At 47.3% G+C, this 20,658-nt stretch overlaps 1 protein-coding gene across 1 annotated transcript in view; it reads left to right on the forward strand.

Annotated features, from left to right (window-relative positions):
• Nucleotides 1-393: 393 nt before the first annotated feature.
• The window catches only part of LOC139401892 (platelet-derived growth factor subunit A-like), a 39,645-nt gene continuing 19,380 nt past the window's right edge, over nt 394-20,658 (forward strand). The window contains exons 1-4 of the mRNA XM_071145895.1: nt 394-1,193; nt 2,242-2,341; nt 13,512-13,637; nt 15,425-15,612. Of these exons, the coding sequence (XP_071001996.1) occupies nt 1,131-1,193; nt 2,242-2,341; nt 13,512-13,637; nt 15,425-15,612 (477 nt within the window). The 5' untranslated portion in view covers nt 394-1,130. The remainder of the gene's footprint in view (nt 1,194-2,241; nt 2,342-13,511; nt 13,638-15,424; nt 15,613-20,658) is intronic.

Raw genomic sequence — 20,658 nt, forward strand, 5'->3', positions numbered from 1 at the left:
AAAGTTTGTTAAATGGATCACTCATGCATGATACTGTTAAGAGGTGTTGTAACAGTTGGTTACTCTCTGTGTATCATAAGGAAGATGAGTGATGGTCAAAGGCATGGGCTTTATCATCTTCATCATCATTAAATATATATATATATTATTATGTTCAATTCTTTATTTTAGATGTAGTTTGTTAATATGTAGCAAAATCAATAGTCTATACGTGTGTTTTTTTTGTAGGTGACGTCATGGGTGGGGGTAGGAGGTACAGGAGGATATATTCTTAAATCATCCGCCAACCAACCAGCTCCCTGGCCTAGTGAATTGATGGGAGAGTACCACCGGAGCGCGAGGGGAGGCGCATCGGGCACGCGGCTCACCCAACTCCCACAGCTCGAGCTCACTATATTCAGCGGCTCCGGTGCGCTCGAAACTTTATTCACTCCAGAGTCCAACACAGAGACGGACCTGTCGAGCTCTCTATTCCCCACTGCAAGCTAAGCACTCACTGGATAGAACACACGGACAACTTTTTACAGAGCTATTTCCGCCTCTCTATTTTTGGTTTTCATTACGGGACTTAAACCTGGGATTGTACCATTTAAAAAAGACGCACTTTTTGTTGTTGAAATATTTAAATGTCATGGTTTTTCATGTTCATTGTATAAATCATAATTTTGGGGTATAGTACTCGAAATATTTGAGAACAAGGGAAACTGTTACACATGTTTTCCAACCTCTGAAGAAGACTTAACAAGTTACTCGTTCTTGGGGGTTCGATAACAAGTGCAATGATTGCCAAGGTCTTCTGTTGGGATTGCCTTACTGCTCAACTCGTCTAAGGAGCCAGCCATGTCCTTTTGTCTGCTCTACTTCTGTCACGGAGAGAGGGCTCGGAGTGGCGGACGCGCACGAATGTGAATTACATTGCAGTCAACTACCCTACTTCAAAGCACTTCAGATATCCGCACAGTTCCGAAAAACAAGTGTTTAGGAGTTGTACCGCGGGCGACTGAACGGGACTACTCACATGTTCCTCTCCCCAAGGGATGGTTCTTGATCATCCGCGGGCAGGAGCGACTTTGCGGCTCCTACAGCAGGAGACGTTTTCTTGTTTTTGGGGAAATCGGAATTAAAGGGAGATGAGACCTGTACTTTGCTACTTCCTGCTCTGTACATCGTACCTGCTGAATGCTGTTGCTGAGGTATGATAGACATAAGGGCTTTTCGCAACCACTTTCTACGGGTTTGAATAAGACTATCCATGGTGGCAGGCTACAGTCAGGCACAGTGCATGCCTCTCTCTCTCGCTGTCACACTCTTGCTGGCGCGGGGGTCGTTTTGCGGGGTTGAGCGTGGGGGCGAATGGGTAGAGGGTAGTCTAGGGACTTCGGGCTCCTGGTGCTGTCCTTAGCGCGCATTTGTTCTGGAGAAGGGGCTTTGCTTGCCAGCAGTCGACATTGTTGCATGTTGTTTTACAAGTTGTGGGACACAACTATTTATAGACTTAACAATTGAGTAATAAGGTACTTGTCACAAAGTGCATAGATTTAGCATATTTTGGATACAAGTCACTTGATTTTGCAAACATATTAGGTCTACTTGTATTTATATTTAAAATGTTCTTTCTCAACCATTTTGTGCTGACTTTATGCATATTAAGTCATAAAAGCCTATTTGATTTTTTTTGTGCTATTTAATCTGCTAAAAAACGAACAAACAAGAAGCAAACTTGTAGCCCTAAGGCGACACAAATGTTTTGCAATATCAGCACCACCCCACTTGCCATATGAATGCATTGCATAGAACGCTTTCAGAAACAAGCATTGTAACTGCACCAAGAAACATATTTGACTTATTTTTGGCGGTCGTTCCAAATCTGTTTATGCGCGAGCCAACTGTGACAACGTTATGGTTGAGCCAGCCAAACGCTTTCATGGGAACCGCACTTGGGATATATAAATAGCCTAGGCTCTGTCGCTGTGAGGCCGAACACTCCTTCCAGCTTGAGAGAGAAACCTAGTATCCGCAACAAGTCACAAGTGCAAGTGTAGCGGACGGCCTATGAACAAGACTCAAGAGAGCCGAACATGAATGCTGTAATGGGCACACCTTTGCGTCATTTTTCCTCTCCATTAACCTGCATTAATAAGTCAATAATAGATAATGACGCAATGTATGCGTTCTTTTACAGTCCATGTGTGTCTTTAATCTTCATTGTAATCGTTTTGTCTTGATTTTGTGTGTGTGTAGGAAGTCCCGCAGGAGTTGATAGAGAGACTGTCCCACAGCGAAATCCACAGCATCAGCGACCTCCAGCGGCTATTGGACTCCGAGATAGACGCCCCCGTAGGTAAATTCTGTCTCTTGATACTTTCACGCACACGAACTGTGATTCCATTCCATTGAACTTTGCTCGAACCCCAATCTGTCGCACTGGGCGATACCAGAAAGGTGTTTACTTGTATTTATAAGTCACTTAGAACGGTGTCATAAAATTGACTAGGGGAAAGAACGATGATACCGAATGTATGAAGGTCGTACAGACGCAGCAGACATTATTTGGGCATACCCGATTGGATAGTGTTACTGATTCAGCGGCAGCAAATGCATGTTTTAGTTATTCTCTTGATTCACTAAATGGGAGTTGCTGGAGCCTGTGGTGCTCTCCGTATCATTCTTACCTTGGGATCTCAGCAGCCAGTCAGCATGCTTCTTCAACAACTGTTGCTATGAAATGAATGGACTGACTGGTCAAGCTGCTCTCGGCACCGAGCGCGTAAAAGGCTTTGTGCCCCGCTGCTCGGCCCGGAGACATTTGGCGGGGATTATATGTAGTCATTTGGGTATTTTTAATTAGCTCATTGAAAACAGACAAACAAACAAACAACAGCGACACAGGAGCGTGTTAAGGCAGGGTCTCGTGGAGGAAATGCTCCCGGATTTGTACTCGAGGCCAGGGATGAGGGAAGGCCAGGTTTTCTGGAACAGAAAGTGGTGCATCCTACTTGGGAACTGATAACGAAAACACCAGCGCGAGATAAGACGCGTCTGACTCTGTAGTGTACACATGTGACATAGAAGGTGGACTTTCACCGCGGTATTTATTTTCCCGGACTCTATTTAGCAGTTGTCACCCACACTATGCTGGTGTTATGGTACTCAGGGTGCTGTGGCTGTAAACGGATAGGGACATGCGGCGCGTTGAACGGTGGCTGTAAACGGATAGGCGCATGCGGCGCACAGGGTGCAGCGAGCACAGCTTTTCTGCCGCAGTCATGTTCCTTGGAGGTGGTTGTCTCTTGTCGAGAGCAATCTAGCTGTCTGTCTCTGGCTCTTTTGAAGGGGAGATTCGGTTACAAGGGTGCGCTGGCACAAACTGTTTGAGTTCACATGAGCCTCTATTTACACAGGCCATCCACCATATATCAAATCTGGGCTTTCCCCAAGTCTGTCTTGTGGATGGAAATGGATAATTATATAATTGGCTTTTTAAACACCTGTGTTGGTAATGGAAGGTCTAGCTCATATACCAACTATGATTACTATTAACCATATGATTCATGTTGGCACTGTTGCTCCAAGAAACATTTGCTCCTATTCACTAATTAAATAGCCAATGGGCTTTTCTTTGGTTTGACTTATATACAGGGTTCATTACATCACTCACACCTATGTTGGGGTACAGATACAGTGCCTTGCGAAAGTATTCGGCCCCCTTGAACTTTGCGACCTTTTGCCACATTTCAGGCTTCAAACATAAAGATATAAAACTGTATTTTTTTGTGAAGAATCAACAACAAGTGGGACACAATCATGAAGTGGAACGACATTTATTGGATATTTCAAACTTTTTTAACAAATCAAACACTGAAAAATTGGGCGTGCAAAATTATTCAGCCCCATTAAGTTAATACTTTGTAGCGCCACCTTTTGCTGCGATTACAGCTGTAAGTCGCTTGGGGTATGTCTCTATCAGTTTTGCACATCGAGAGACTGACATTTTTTCCCATTCCTCCTTGCAAAACAGCTTGAGCTCAGTGAGGTTGGATGGAGAGCATTTGTGAACAGCAGTTTTCAGTTCTTTCCACAGATTCTCGATTGGATTCAGGTCTGGACTTTGACTTGGCCATTCTAACACCTGGATATGTTTATTTTTGAACCATTCCATTGTAGATTTTGCTTTATGTTTTGGATCATTGTCTTGTTGGAAGACAAATCTCTGTCCCAGTCTCAGGTCTTTTGCAGACTCCATCAGGTTTTCTTCCAGAATGGTCCTGTATTTGGCTCCACCCATCTTCCCATCAATTTTAACCATCTTCCCTGTCCCTGCTGAAGAAAAGCAGGCCCAAACCATGATGCTGCCACCACCATGTTTGACAGTGGGGATGGTGTGTTCAGCTGTGTTGCTTTTACGCCAAACATAACGTTTTGCATTGTCTCCCAGGTGGCTTGTGGCAAACTTTAAACAACACTTTTTATGGATATCTTTAAGAAATGGCTTTCTTCTTGCCACTCTTCCATAAAGGCCAGATTTGTGCAATATACGACTGATTGTTGTCCTATGGACAGAGTCTCCCACCTCAGCTGTAGATCTCTGCAGTTCATCCAGAGTGATCATGGGCCTCTTGGCTGCATCTCTGATCAGTCTTCTCCTTGTATGAGCTGAAAGTTTAGAGGGACGGCCAGGTCTTGGCAGATTTGCAGTGGTCTGATACTCCTTCCATTTCAATATTATCGCTTGCACAGTGCTCCTTGGGATGTTTAAAGCTTGGGAAATCTTTTTGTATCCAAATCCGGCTTTAAACTTCTTCACAACAGTATCTCGGACCTGCCTGGTGTGTTCCTTGTTCTTCATGATGCTCTCTGCGCTTTTAACGGACCTCTGAGACTATCACAGTGCAGGTGCATTTATACGGAGACTTGATTACACACAGGTAGATTGTATTTATCATCATTAGTCATTTAGGTCAACATTGGATCATTCAGAGATCCTCACTGAACTTCTGGAGAGAGTTTGCTGCACTGAAAGTAAAGGGGCTGAATAATTTTGCACGCCCAATTTTTCAGTTTTTGATTTGTTAAAAAAGTTTGAAATATCCAATAAATGTCGTTCCACTTCATGATTGTGTCCCACTTGTTGTTGATTCTTCACAAAAAAATACAGTTTTATATCTTTATGTTTGAAGCCTGAAATGTGGCAAAAGGTCGCAAAGTTCAAGGGGGCCGAATACTTTCGCAAGGCACTGTACAGGCCTATGTCATTGGTCATTTTATCATTAGACATAGTTGCATGTATGTTATTACTGATGTTGTCTGTTTGTTTTATCCACATTTCCTATTGGCAAATTCAGTTAACTTTATTGAATCACCAATGGTTAAACTTGTCTTGTGTCTCCTATCAGATCAACATAGCAATAACATTTCCTTAGATTATCACAACACACAAACACAGCACATGTGGAATATAGCAGGCCTACATTATGAAAGGACTTTTCCTCCACAATTCAGCTCGTCATCATATCGGTTGGACTGAGTGGAGTCTGAAATAGGTCTCAGTAGGGCTGGTTCTAGCAGCTAGCCTTAGCATGAGAGGATGTGTTTATAATTTAATTGAAATGCCTCCCTTCAAACAGTGGAATGTGTTCTGTTACCTGCCTGATTATTACTACCAGTACATACATCTGCCTGGAGGCCAACAGACTGCCTGATTATTACTACCAGTACATACATCTGCCTGGAGGCCAACAGACTGCCTGATTATTACTACCAGTACATACATCTGCCTGGAGGCCAACAGACTGCCTGATTATTACTACCAGTACATACATCTGCCTGGAGGCCAACAGACTGCCTGATTATTATTACCAGTACATACATCTGCCTGGAGGCCAACAGACTGCCTGATTATTACTACCAGTACATACATCTGCCTGGAGGCCAACATACTGCCTGATTATTACTACCAGTACAAACATCTGCCTGGAGACCAACAGACTGCCTGATTATTACTACCAGTACATACATCTGCCTGGAGACCAACAGACTGCCTGATTATTACTACCAGTACATACATCTGCCTGGAGACCAACAGACTGCCTGATTATTACTACCAGTACATACATCTGTCTGGAGGCCAACAGACTGCCTGATTATTACTACCAGTACATACATCTGCCTGGAGACCAACAGACTGCCTGATTATTACTACCAGTACATACATCTGTCTGGAGGCCAACATACTGCCTGATGGGCCAGTAGGCTGCCAGGCAGGCCATTGAAAGACCCAGAGGTGTATTTTCAGAGCTTTTGTTGTGAACGGCAGGACAGTAAAGCTAGTTACAGGAGAGAGGGACTGTACAAGGGACTGGGTCCTGCCTGTCAGAAAGTAGAGGGGGGTGAGAGAGAGAGATGGAGAGAGAGAGAGAGAGAGAGGGAGAGAGAGAGAGAACTGTCAGTTATCTATGTCTGTTTGTCCCATGGCATATGTTGCAACCATTGCATCCTAAACCCTTAACCCCTAGCCACTTCTTGAACTCTTATACCTTGTTGACAGATATGAGTTCTCACCCTCTTCAACTTTGGGAGAAGGGAGGGATGTGTCAGTGTCATTTAGAAGGAGACCTTCAGGGCTTATCTGGTCTTGGCGTGTGTTTTATATGGGTCTGTGCAGTGATGAGAGTCTGCAGTGATGAGAGTCTGCAGTGATGAGAGTCTGCAGTATTGAGAGTCTGCGGTGATTAGAGTCTGCAATGTCGAGAGTCTGCAGTGATGAGAGTCTGCAGTGATGAGAGTCTGCAGTGTCGAGAGTCTGCAGTGTCGAGAGTCTGCAGTGTCGAGAGCCTGCAGTGTCGAGAGCCTGCAGTGTCGAGAGCCTGCAGTGTCGAGAGCCTGCAGTGTCGAGAGCCTGCAGTGTCGAGAGCCTGCAGTATCGAGAGCCTGCAGTGTCGAGAGTCTGCAGTGTCGAGAGTCTGCAGTGTCGAGAGCCTGCAGTGTCGAGATCCTGCAGTGTCGAGAGCCTGCAGTGTCGAGAGCCTGCAGTGTCGAGAGCCTGCAGTGTTGAGAGCAGCCTCAGGGGCATGTAGGAGGTCCATGGTGGACGGGAGGGTGATTGTGTGTGTGTGTGTGTGTGTGTGTGTGTGTGTCAGGGAGTCAGTGAAGAGCAGTCAGCAAGGCGATGGTCTCTTCAGACAGGGTGACAGCTGAGATGACCTGCTGAAGTCTCGCCCCCCTGTCCCCCCTGGAGCCAGTCTCCTCTCCCCTTCTCCTCTCATCTTCCCCAGCCTCTTGGTCTGGCCTGTTCTTATCTGTCTATACTGAAGGACTGACAGAAAGGGGAACCTGACTCCTGACATGAGGCCTGAGGTGGAGAGGTGGAGTATCTGTAGCCTGTATTCCTATCTGCACTTCACTCTACAGGGAAAGGTTGTGCAACAACAACCTGAACCTACAGCTCTGCTCTGCCTGTTTACCTACCGTTGGCAACAGTTCAGGGCCTGTATTCTCAAAGCTTCTCAGAGTTCTGATCTAGGATCAGTCTTTGCCTTTTAATAAGATTATATGGACATGGGGGACCTGATTCTAGATCAGCATTCCTACTCCGATGATCCAGATTCACCCACAGCCACATGCCCGTTAAGACAAAATACTCCCACTGGGGAAAAACTGGTTGAATCAACATTGTTTCCACTTCATTTCAACCAAAAAAAATAATGTAATGATGTTGAATCAATGTGGAAATCTGGTTGGATTACAAAAAAGTAATCAACGTAAGGAAATGTTGTATTTTTTCCACCTAACTTTTGATCTAAATCCAATGAGGTGATTTTTTAGGGGGTTGATTTTACATTGAATTCACATTAGTTGACAACTCTACCCAATGTAAATTAAAACTAGACATTGAACTGACGCCTGTGCTCAGTGGGCTGATACACTATCTCACAGGAAGAACCATTTCCATTTCTCCATGACCAGGGTGTGAGGAGTGCCTACTGGAGGCAGAGAAGTCAGGCGCAGGAGAGCAGACGGTGTTACAACGGTGCAGTTTCATAATAAAAATCACAGTGAACAACAACAATAGATACAATGAGACAGAACCCCTTGGTGCGCCAGACATAACGTGCACATACACTTACAATAAACAATTCCAGACAAGGACATGTGTGGGAACAGAGGGTTAAATACACAACATGTAATTATGGAATTGGAACCGGGTGTGTGGGAAGACAAGACAAAACAAATGGAAAATGAAAGGTGGATCGGCGATGGCTAGAATGCCGGCGATGCCGACCGCCGAATGCCGCACGAACAAGGAGAGGGACTGACTTCGGTGGAAGTCGTGACACAGGGCCTGTATTCATAAGATGTCTCAGAGTAGGAAAGGCAACACTGATCCTAGATCAGTACTCCTACTCTGAGATACTTTATGAAAACAGGTCCAGAAGTGTTGTGTCAGCAGGTAGCATGCTGACAGTGAAAGGGGGAGTCAAACATAGAGAGAGAGACACAGAGAGAGAGAGAGACACAGAGAGAGAGAGAGAGAGAGAGAGACACAGAGAGAGAGAGACACAGAGAGAGACACAGAGAGAGAGAGAGACACAGAGAGAGAGAGAGACAGAGAGTAAGAGAGAGAGACACAGAGAGAGAGAGAGAGAGAGAGTCAATCTCCTAGCTAATAGAGGGAGTAATTTAGGAGTCATCAGAGGCAGTGTGATTCATGGCTGGAGACTGAGAAGGCTGCTGCAGGCAGCAGGCGTGTCATTACCAACAAGCCTTTACCTAAACCTTACCTGGAGTAGACAGGAGAGAGGAGGAGGGGTGTTCCTTACAGAGGTAGCATTATATCTTTCTCTGTCTGTCTTGTTTACTGTCTTTCTCTTCCTCTCGCTCCTTTCTTTTTTCTTTCTCTCTCTTGCTCATTCAGTTTGCTTCTGTGTCTTCATGCTTGCCTCTCTCTCGGTCTATCCATATCCGTTTCTCTCTTCTCCCCTGTCTCTGTCTATCCTTCTCCCTCTCTCGCTCTAATCACTATGTCCATCCATCTCCCTCCCTTCCCCCTCCCTCTCTCTTTCTCTCCCAGCCTGCTTTCTTCATCTAGAAAGGAAAACAACAGAAAGGTCTTTTGTGATGCTGAAAAAGCAGTAGTCAGTCCATAAAGGACTCCTTTATATGGCGTCTCCTTTTCTCTCTCCAGCCACTCTGACATGGCCTGTCTCCTCCCAGTGTCCATTGCCGTGACGCCCTCCCTGCTTGTCTTCCTTCTTCTCTGCCTGCCTGCCTGCCTGCCTGCCTGCCCCTCCCTCCCTCCCTCCCTCCCTCCCTCCCTCCCTCCCTCCCTCCCTCCCTCCCCCTCCCTCCTTCCCTCCCTGCCTGCCTCCCCCTCTCCTTCCCTCCCTCCTTGCCTGCGTCCCCCATCCTTCCTTCACTCCCTCCCTCCCTCCCCCTATCCTTCCTTTCCTCCCTCCCTCCCAACCTGCCTGCCTCCCCCTCTCCTTCACTCCCTCCCTGCCTGCCTCCCCCTCTCCTTCACTCCTTCCCTCCCTGCCTGCCTCCCCCTCTCCTTCCCTCCCTTCCCACCTAGAGAGAGAAAGGGGAAGACTAGATAGAGAGAAATTAAGGGGAGTTGAGAGGTAGAGGTAGCGGGTAGAGAGATAAAAAGGGAAAGAGAGTGATTGAGAGAGACGGGGAAAGGTAGAGAGAGATAAAGAGAGGGAGAGCAAGAGAAGGAGGGATGGAGGAAGAGAGAAGGGTTAACGGAGAAAGGTTAAGGGGCGAGTGAGAGAGAGACAGAAAGAGAAGCAGGCTGGGAGTTCTGTCAGTGACCCAAAGCGTTAAAAGGTTGTTAGGTGGAGACATCAGGCAGCTGTCACAACCTGTTTCACTGACAGGAGGGCAGACAGGACAGAGTGTGTGTGTGTTAGTGTGCGTGTCTGAATGTGTGCTTGCACGTCCTACGTGTCCATGCGTGCATGTTTGTGTGTCTGACTGAGTGCATATGTGTGTGTGTCCGTGCATGCGTGTTTTAGCGTGTGTGTTTGTGTGCCTTAGTGTACATGAGCCTACTTGACACAGTGATACCTATAGGTTTTGTGTTGGGCTAAACGGCAGGGAGACTGGGCTACCCAAGCAGAGCAGGTAAACATTAATCACTTCCTCTAGGGAGGGAAATCTTTTCTGGGTCACAGCTGTCTGACTGGGACGGTAGGTACCCTAGCTGTTATAAGCAAAAGATAGCTGGTTCAAATCCCAGAGCCGACTAGGTGAAAAAAATCTGTCAATGTGCCCTTGAGCAAGACATTTAACCCTATTTGCTCCTGTGGTTGCTCTGGATAAGAGGGTCTGCTAAATGACTCGAATGTAAATGACTGACTAGCTGGCAGAAGCAAAGGCCCGCTCTCTCTCTCTTCCCACTGCCTGGGCAATGTTTAGGCTTGACAAGGCCTCGAAATGCAGCATACAGATGTAAATAAATAAACAAACAGAGGTTTATATAGACCTTGTACAGGAGAAGAAAAGCCTTTGAAACGTCTCATCTATAGCACAAAGGAGCTGTAAGTGAAGTCCTTGTGTTTACCTGAAGGCTTTGTCTAATGGTTGACTCTGGGCTTTACGTTGTTATGAGCATAGTGAGTTGAGTTCTGATGTGTGTGTGTGTTCAGTATATGTGAACAGGTATGAGGTTGTGTCCCTTGAACAGGTGGGCTACCAGAGAGAGGACCCACCTGATCTGTAAACAGTGTCTCAGAAAGCTTCTGGACAGTCCAGCCTCTGTTCCCTGATCCACTGAACAGCCCTTTATCGTTTTACTGCTGTGTGTGTGCGTGCACGCCAGTCATGAGTGTGTGTGTGTGTGTGTGTGTGTGTGTGTGTGTGTGCACGCCAGTCATGAGTGTGTGTGTGTGTTTGCGGTCTGTACCATGAGTGTGTGTTACTTTGGCACCAGATGCTATAATAAAATGCATACTCTGGGTGGGGACCAAAACAAGCTGGGATTATCAGATGACCATGACTGTAATAAGGTGAGCAAGCTACAGTAAACTGTTAGCGTTCAGTTAGCTAACAGCCCTGCACTGTACTGTGGCACCATGACTGTAATAAGGTGAGCAAGCTACAGTAAACTGTTAGCGTTCAGTTAGCTAACAGCCCTGCACTGTACTGTGGCACCATGACTGTAATAAGGTGAGCTAGCTACAGTAAACTGTTAGCATTCAGTTAGCTAACAGCCCTGCACTGTACTGTGGCACCATGACTGTAATAAGGTGAGCAAGCTACAGTAAACTGTTAGCATTCAGTTAGCTAACAGCCCTGCACTGTACTGTGGCACCATGACTGTAATAAGGTGAGCAAGCTACAGTAAACTGTTAGCATTCAGTTAGCTAACAGCCCTGCACTGTACTGTGGCACCATGACGGTAATAAGGTGAGCAAGCTACAGTAAACTGTTAGCATTCAGTTAGCTAACAGCCCTGCACTGTACTGTGGCACCATGACGGTAATAAGGTGAGCAAGCTACAGTAAACTGTTAGCATTCAGTTAGCTAACAGCCCTGCACTGTACTGTGGCACCATGCCTGTAATAATGTGAGCAAGCTACAGTAAACTGTTAGCATTCAGTTAGCTAACAGCCCTGCACTGTACTGTGGCACCATGACTGTAATAAGGTGAGCTAGCTACAGTAAACTGTTAGCGTTCAGTTAGCTAACAGCCCTGCACTGTACTGTGGCACCATGACTAAACATAATTGCACTCAATGTAATTGTACACTTTCTGCCAAAAGTCAACATTTAAGCAAACATTTCCTATAAATAGTGATGTAAAACCACTAATTAGACTACTTGGCTGATGGGGGTTGATGACCACCTGTGAAACGACCACCTTGGTTTACATTACAAGATGGCCACGTGTGTGACTCAACTGTAGCCGCTGCATTCCTTCTGTGAAAGTCTCCCCCTCCTCCCACTGTGTTTAGTAATGGGTGAATAAGACTGAGCATGTAATTACACACTAAGAAAAGAGGCTTCCCTAAAGGTTCTTTTGGAAGAGTGATGGTTCTATGCGGAACCACAAGGACTCAATGAACCCATTGAGCCCTTCGATGGTTCTTTGCAGTTCAGAAAAGGGTTTCTCTGTTAGTGATAATTAAAATGTAGGGGTGGTGGCTCATTAGAATATTTCGGGGCATGGTTTGATCAAAGCTCATTTTGTACAACCGTGAGTGAGTGTCATTCCAGTTGATATCACCTGTGTTGTTATGACGTTGCGTTGTAAATCTGACTATGTCCAGTGACTGTGCCTTGTGACAGACTCACATATGGCCTTATGTCAACTGAGAACTGTTGTCTACCTCAGTTCTCACTTTTCCCCTCAGCGAGTCCCAGCAGTTCCAGGCCTAGCACACCTGATCCAACTTGTCAATTACCACAATAATAACACCTATGGGATTCAAACAATATAATATGGCTAACCAAAATAACAACATTTATGGTTCTTCAAACAGTACTACATATAACATTTAAGATTGATGAAGGTTCTTTATAGAACCATTCTCGATAAAGGTTCTATAAAGAACCTTAAAAGGGGCTCTGTATAGCTCCAAAATGGGTTGTAACCATAGCGGAACCCTTTTTTGGTGCTATATAGAACCTTTGATTAATGGTTCTGTATAGAACCTTAGGAAAGGGTTCTATATAGCACCAACAAGGGATCTGCTATGGTTCTATAAAGAACCTGCATCAATCTTAAATGTTCTTTGTAGTACCGTTTGAAGAACAAGCCAAATAACCCTATTTGGCACTATTTAGAAGCATTTCGTTTTAGTGTGTATATTAAGGTCTATGGCATGGTTTGAAACACACTATCTAGATCATGTTTAGTGTGTACATTAAGGTCTATGGCATGGTTTGAAACACACTATCTAGATCATGTTTGCTGTAACCCCTACTGGAGGAGGCTTGTGGTCGACTGTTTTGCAGCCGAACAACGATGATGATGTTGATTATTGTCGAGGTATGACATCATCAACTGTCTGCCAAGCCAATAAAGGCGGTTCATTTAACTCATTAAGCCGGTGACTAGGAATGTTTGTTGTGTAGAAGCAGGCTCCATAAAACATCAATGGAGGAAATGACGTAGTCTTTAGGTGAGGACCACACTAGCCACTTGTACCACAATGTAATTCACCTCCAATTAAGCTCTAGTGGGCTTGTAAAGTGTCATTAATGTAGGCTTGAGTGGTGAAACTGGGGTGAACTTGCTTGGTTGAGTAAGCTTCCTTTCTCTGTGTGTGTGTGTGTGTGTGTGTGTGTGTGTGTGTGTGTGTGTGTGTGTGTGTGTGTGTGTGTGTGTGTGTATGTGTGTGTGTGTGTGTGTGTGTGTGTGTGTGTGTGTGTACGTGTGTACGTGTGTATGAGTGAGTCTCTGCGACTGTGTGTGTCCGTGTGTTTGTGTGTGTGGGCGTGAGTGTCTGCGACTGTGTATGTGTGTGTCGAGACATTGCATTAACACGGCTGCCTTCTGTTTTGACGAGGTGCGGAAAATGAGGTCATCGAGGAGACCAAGCCGATGCAGAAGCATCATAAGAACTACTCCCAACAGCATGGCTACTCAGACCTGAAGAGCTCACAGATACACAGCCGACGCAAGAGGAGCGTTGGTAGGTCTGCAACGCCACACAATCATCACATTACAACACATTACAACACAATACAGGGTTCACACACACAGGCTACGTTTGAACCAAGGCATGACAATGAATGGATATGATGTTAGGTTGTGTTTACCGAGGCACTTATAATGAAGACAAGACGTCTATCTACCAAACGTTTACCCTAGGATTCATGGGAGATTATCGCTGGTGAGGAAAGGGAGGGGTCACCGGTCTAGGGGAGCCTATGATTGGCTGTGGCGTGTAGATCTAAGACACACATGTCGGGAGGAGAAAAAAGTATCCTTAAGCGAGGAAATTCCAGACATTCAGTGTTCATGTCTCAACTCGCCGGGCCTTGACTTGTATTACCTGGGAGAGTGCCACGCGGGTAGAGGCATCCTCTGATAGAGGTCTGGAGAGGAGCCTAGTGTGTCGCTTGTAGGGATGTGTGACGGACGGGGTTCGAACCCGGGTCTTCCATATGACTGCATTAGCCCACTAAGCCACTCTTCAGGTACTCCTCACACAAGAAGTCTCCGGGCCTTAGTTACAGCCTGTAACTATGGGTTCTTCCTGGTTAGATTATGTACCATACCAAGAGGATGAGTAGTACTGCAGATGTTGTTGGCATCCAAACAAGCACTCACTCACTGTACTGTGTGCACGCGCACCAGCCTCGTTGTATAATGGTGGCATATTGTACTCGGTACTCTATTCTTTCTGGAGCACACCACAGGCTTCTCAGGGCATCACGTCTCAAATGAAGGGCTGGTCATGCCTTGCCTGCTGTTTGAATATACGTGCCAGTCACAGGAGGTTGGTGGCACCTTACTTGGGGAGGACGGGATCGTGGTAATGGCTGGAATGTTATCAAACACATGGTTTCCATGGTGCCAGTCCATTTGCTCCGTTCCAGCCATTATTATGAGCCGTCCTCCCCTCAGCAGCCTCCACTGGTGCCAGCACCCTTAGAAACAGGCGCATTATTCATGTCCTTTATCATAAGCCCTACATGCAGACATAAGGCTGTTTGGCCTAATCTAGCTGCATTAGAGCAGAACAAAGGAGCAGTCTTTCTCTAGAGTCTCCACTCACTCAGTTACTACCCAAACTCCTCAGGTCATAGGTCACGTCTCTTTATGTGGATTTGTCATCTTTTCCTTTGTGAATCTTCCTGGATCAGCCTTTAGTGCTGGTTAGGGTTTGAATGTGGTTAGGAGCTGATCCTGAATCAGTGATCAGTGATGTAGATGACATACTTAAGGGTGCTCAGAGATCTGAGTGTGTGTAGGGGTAAAAGATAAGAATAGCATACGTTCTGAAAGTAGTGTATCGTCCGATGGTCAGAAAACCAATGTACTGCTTCTAGCCAGTTCAATGATACAGCATCTAACAACCATTATAAACTGGGTAGAACGAGCGCTGAATGCTGATTGTCCGAAAGCCGTGGTATTTTACGTATTTTATTAGGATCCCCATTAGCTGCTACAAAAGCAGCAGCTACTCTTCCTGGGGTCCTCACAAAACATGAGACAGTATACCAGGGGTATGACAAAACATTTATTTGTACTGTTCTAAATACGTTTGTAACCAGTTTATAACAGCAATATGGCACCTCGGGGGTTTGTGGTATATCTCCAATATAGAACAGTCCTTAACCGTGGTGTATTGGCCATATACCGCATCCCCTCGTGCCTTATTGCTTAACTCTACTACATGGTTTCATTAAAAAGCATCTGAGTGTATATCTAAGTACCTCTCCCCCCCCCCCCCCCCTCCCTCTCTCTCTCCAGAGGAGGCGGTGCCTGCGGTGTGTAAGACGCGGACGGTGATCTATGAGATCCCGCGCAGCCAGGTGGACCCCACGGCTGCCAACTTCCTGATATGGCCGCCGTGCGTGGAGGTCAAGAGGTGCACGGGATGCTGCAACACCAGCAACATGCGCTGCCACCCCTCACGCAGGCACCACCGCACCGTTAAGGTGAGAGAGGAACGCAGTTTTCACACACGCACACGCACGCACACACACACACACACACACACACACACACACACACACACACACTTTCCTCCCATTCACTTGGGTAAGTGTACAGTAAATCATGCAGGTTGATTAAGTACAAAAGAAGTGCTTAGGACATGTTCCCTCCCTCCCTCCCTCTGTCTCTGTCTCCATCCCCCTTCACCAGGCATTTGGCCTTCTCCCAAAATGTATTGTATACTCCCACACTCCGTTTTAGCCCCCTCGACGCCACCTCTCCCTCCCTCCCTCCCTCCCTCCCTCGATCCCTCCATCTCTTGGTTGGTGAGGGTCCAGGGTGTCTGTGCCAGGCAGGGAGAGACGGGACTTGGGTGGGAGGGAGGGAGTAAGGGTAGAGGGCTACAGCTAGGGCAGCAGCTGGAGGGTAGATCAAGGGGCACCAGCAGAGAGAGAAAGAGGGAGAGGTGAATGAGACAGAGGAGAGAGAGAGAGAGAGAGAGGGGAGATAGAGGGGGAGGAAAAGAGAGAGATGGGAGAGAGAGAGAGAGAGAGAGAGAGAGGGAAGGAAAGAGAGAGAGAGATGGAATAGAGGAGAGAGAGGGGAAGGGAAGGAGAGAGAGAGGGAGGGAAAGAGAGAGAGGGGAGAAAGAGAGAGAGATGAGGGCAGAGAGAGAGGGAGGAAGAGAGAGAGAGAGAGAGGCCAGAGAGATAAATATGGTGACAGAGATAGAAGCAGACAGAGAGAGACAGAAATACAGCAGTGTATGGTATGGTAAACAGGTTGTAAAGCCCAGTTGCCATCTGTGTGTCTTGACTGTCCTGCGTGTCCCATTCCGGCAAGCCCCTGTCACAACTCTCTGCCTGTGTTCCTGTAAGCAGGCAGAGAGAGAGAGGGAGGGAGAGAGAAGGAGTGTTGGGTGGGGGGAGTGTTCTAGCAGTATTTTACGGTAACTAACACCCCTTGTTAGTCTGAAAAACCCCCTGCCTCTGTTTCTCCTCAGAGGAGACACCGCTGACTTCAGTTGGGATGTGTTCCTGGTCTATTTACCCTTCAGCTTGTTACTGCTTCTGGTCCCTGTGTGTTTATCTATCATGGAAGCAGGCAAAGTACTGTGCGGTGTAGGATGGCTGGGAACGAATAGGGGGAGCATAGGAGCACATCCTGTTCTTAAATATCTCTTGAATGTGTGTGTTTGCTGATCTTGTGTGTGTGTATGAGACAGTATCGCTGTACTCTATCCATCGTGCTGATCTTGCCTGGTCACATGCTGGTGAGACATGGTTATCAGCTGTCATGCAACCTCCACTGCTGCCCCATGCCAGGGCTTCAGCTTTGGAGATAGCGCCGCGATATCCGCTAGCCAGAGTAATAACAAAAATACCATCACCAGTTTCCTGGCTCAGCAGTACTGGCCAGTCAGCTTTCAAAGGGATAGGCGGCCATTTTGTGTCAGGACATTGGCTATCTGCGGTGCAGTTGCAGAAGTGGTCTAGCGTTCTCCATAGAGGACTGAGTGACTGGGAGGAACAAGTGGTCCACTGTGGCTCTCAGTGGGTATGGCAGTGCTTAGTCATGATGTCTGAGTGGCCTCCACTGTAGTCTCGCCCTCACCTGGCCTGTCTGCTTGCTTGTCTGTCTGTCTCCTTGACAGCCCACTGTCCTTCTGTCTGTCTGTCCTCTCCTTAAAAGAAGCCCAGGGGGAAAACACTACAACGTTAAGCTATGCTTTCAGTGAGAGGGTTATGAGGACTGGTGTGGAGAAAGAGCGGAAGATGGACAGAGGGTTGGGTCTGGGACAGTGTCTCAGAATGCCCTCTCTTGTGGTCGCCCTCCGTGTCCCCCTCCTGACCCCCTTGGATCCCTTTCTTCACACAACACAGGGACAGGGAGCAGGGGGGAACCCTGGAGCCAGCCGTGGGCGGCGGTTTTGTGGGGAGGTTTTCCGTGTTGGACCAGGGAGGGAGCTGAGAGAGAGAGGCTCTATCCCGGTAAAGGTCAACCGACGGGGGTGACTCCAGTCAGCAGACATTCAGGATATTTGGTGTGAAGAACATTGTCTCCTCCTGCCAAATGTTTTCTTTCCCGTCTTTAGGAATAGAGCTGAATGGGGTCCTCTCTCTCTAACTCTAGGTCTCGCCAGCCCCAGATGTTTTCCTTGTGCTAGATGTGAGGGATGGAGGGTTGGAGGTATGGGAAAATAACGCATTGTCGGTTTCTTTCCACCTTGTGCCGTGATGTATTTCAGTATTGGAGCTAAATGCACTTTATTTATTTTTCCCTTTTCTTTCTCCTTCCGTTTCTCTCAGTAAAGAGTCTGTGTCGGCCTGCTGCTGTACGTTTCTCTGTGTCTGTGGCCTGCTGCTGTACGTTTCTCTCAGTAAAGAGTCTGTGTCGCCCTGCTGCTGTATGTCTGTGTCTGTGTCCCTGCTGCTGTACGTTTCTCTCAGTAAAGAGTCTGTGTCGCCCTGCTGCTGTACGTGTGTCGCCCTGCTGCTGTACGTAAAGAGTCTGTGTCGCCCTGCTGCTGTACGTTTCTCTCAGTAAAGAGTCTGTGTCGACCTGCTGCTGTACGTTTCTCTCAGTAAAGAGTCTGTGTCGCCCTGCTGCTGTACGTTTCTCTCAGTAAAGAGTCTGTGTCGGCCTGCTGCTGTACGTTTCTCTCAGTAAAGAGTCTGTGTCGGCCTGCTGCTGTACGTTTCTCTCAGTAAAGAGTCTGTGTCGGCCTGCTGCTGTACGTTTCTCTCAGTAAAGAGTCTGTGTCGGCCTGCTGCTGTACGTTTCTCTCAGTAAAGAGTCTGTGTCGGCCTGCTGCTGTACGTTTCTCTCAGTAAAGAGTCTGTGTCGGCCTGCTGCTGTACGTTTCTCTCAGTAAAGAGTCTGTGTCGCCCTGCTGCTGTACGTTTCTCTCAGTAAAGAGTCTGTGTCGGCCTGCTGCTGTACGTTTCTCTCAGTAAAGAGTCTGTGTCGCCCTGCTGCTGTACGTTTCTCTCAGTAAAGAGTCTGTGTCGCCCTGCTGCTGTACGTTTCTCTCAGTAAAGAGTCTGTGTCGGCCTGCTGCTGTACGTTTCTCTCAGTAAAGAGTCTGTGTCGCCCTGCTGCTGTACGTTTCTCTCAGTAAAGAGTCTGTGTCGCCCTGCTGCTGTACGTTTCTCTCAGTAAAGAGTCTGTGTCGACCTGCTGCTGTACTGTGTCGACCTGCTGCTGTACGTTTCTCTCAGTAAAGAGTCTGTGTCGCCCTGCTGCTGTACGTTTCTCTCAGTAAAGAGTCTGTGTCGCCCTGCTGCTGTACGTTTCTCTCAGTAAAGAGTCTGTGTCGACCTGCTGCTGTACGTTTCTCTCAGTAAAGAGTCTGTGTCGGCCTGCTGCTGTACGTTTCTCTCAGTAAAGAGTCTGTGTCGGCCTGCTGCTGTACGTTTCTCTCAGTAAAGAGTCTGTGTCGGCCTGCTGCTGTACGTTTCTCTCAGTAAAGAGTCTGTGTCGCCCTGCTGCTGTAAGTTTCTCTCAGTAAAGAGTCTGTGTCGGCCTGCTGCTGTACGTTTCTCTCAGTAAAGAGTCTGTGTCGACCTGCTGCTGTACGTTTCTCTCAGTAAAGTGTCTGTGTCGCCCTGCTGCTGTACGTTTCTCTCAGTAAAGAGTCTGTGTCGGCCTGCTGCTGTACGTTTCTCTCAGTAAAGAGTCTGTGTCGCCCTGCTGCTGTATGTTTCTCTCAGTAAAGAGTCTGTGTCGCCCTGCTGCTGTACGTTTCTCTCAGTAAAGAGTCTGTGTCGCCCTGCTGCTGTACGTTTCTCTCAGTAAAGAGTCTGTGTCGACCTGCTGCTGTACTGTGTCGACCTGCTGCTGTACGTTTCTCTCAGTAAAGAGTCTGTGTCGCCCTGCTGCTGTACGTTTCTCTCAGTAAAGAGTCTGTGTCGCCCTGCTGCTGTACGTTTCTCTCAGTAAAGAGTCTGTGTCGACCTGCTGCTGTACGTTTCTCTCAGTAAAGAGTCTGTGTCGGCCTGCTGCTGTACGTTTCTCTCAGTAAAGAGTCTGTGTCGCCCTGCTGCTGTACGTTTCTCTCAGTAAAGAGTCTGTGTCGGCCTGCTGCTGTACGTTTCTCTCAGTAAAGAGTCTGTGTCGGCCTGCTGCTGTACGTTTCTCTCAGTAAAGAGTCTGTGTCGCCCTGCTGCTGTACGTTTCTCTCAGTAAAGAGTCTGTGTCGGCCTGCTGCTGTACGTTTCTCTCAGTAAAGAGTCTGTGTCGGCCTGCTGCTGTACGTTTCTCTCAGTAAAGAGTCTGTGTCGCCCTGCTGCTGTACGTTTCTCTCAGTAAAGAGTCTGTGTCGCCCTGCTGCTGTACGTTTCTCTCAGTAAAGAGTCTGTGTCGCCCTGCTGCTGTACGTTTCTCTCAGTAAAGAGTCTGTGTCGCCCTGCTGCTGTACGTTTCTCTCAGTAAAGTGTCTGTGTCGGCCTGCTGCTGTACGTTTCTCTCAGTAAAGAGTCTGTGTCGGCCTGCTGCTGTACGTTTCTCTCAGTAAAGAGTCTGTCTCTCAGTAAAGAGTCTGTGTCGCCCTGCTGCTGTACGTTTCTCTCAGTAAAGAGTCTGTCTCTCAGTAAAGAGTCTGTGTCGCCCTGCTGCTGTACGTTTCTCTCAGTAAAGAGTCTGTCTCTCAGTAAAGAGTCTGTGTCGCCCTGCTGCTGTACGTTTCTCTCAGTAAAGAGTCTGTGTCGACCTGCTGCTGTACGTTTCTCTCAGTAAAGAGTCTGTGTCGCCCTGCTGCTGTACGTTTCTCTCAGTAAAGAGTCTGTGTCGCCCTGCTGCTGTACGTTTCTCTCAGCAAAGAGTCTGTGTCGACCTGCTGCTGTACGTTTCTCTCAGTAAAGAGTCTGTGTCGACCTGCTGCTGTACGTTTCTCTCAGTAAAGAGTCTGTGTCGCCCTGCTGCTGTACGTTTCTCTCAGTAAAGAGTCTGTGTCGCCCTGCTGCTGTACGTTTCTCTCAGTAAAGAGTCTGTGTCGCCCTGCTGCTGTACGTTTCTCTCAGTAAAGAGTCTGTGTCGCCATGCTGCTG

Source organism: Oncorhynchus clarkii, unplaced genomic scaffold (assembly GCF_045791955.1).
Source record: "Oncorhynchus clarkii lewisi isolate Uvic-CL-2024 unplaced genomic scaffold, UVic_Ocla_1.0 unplaced_contig_565_pilon_pilon, whole genome shotgun sequence".
NCBI classification, from domain to species: domain Eukaryota; kingdom Metazoa; phylum Chordata; class Actinopteri; order Salmoniformes; family Salmonidae; genus Oncorhynchus; species Oncorhynchus clarkii.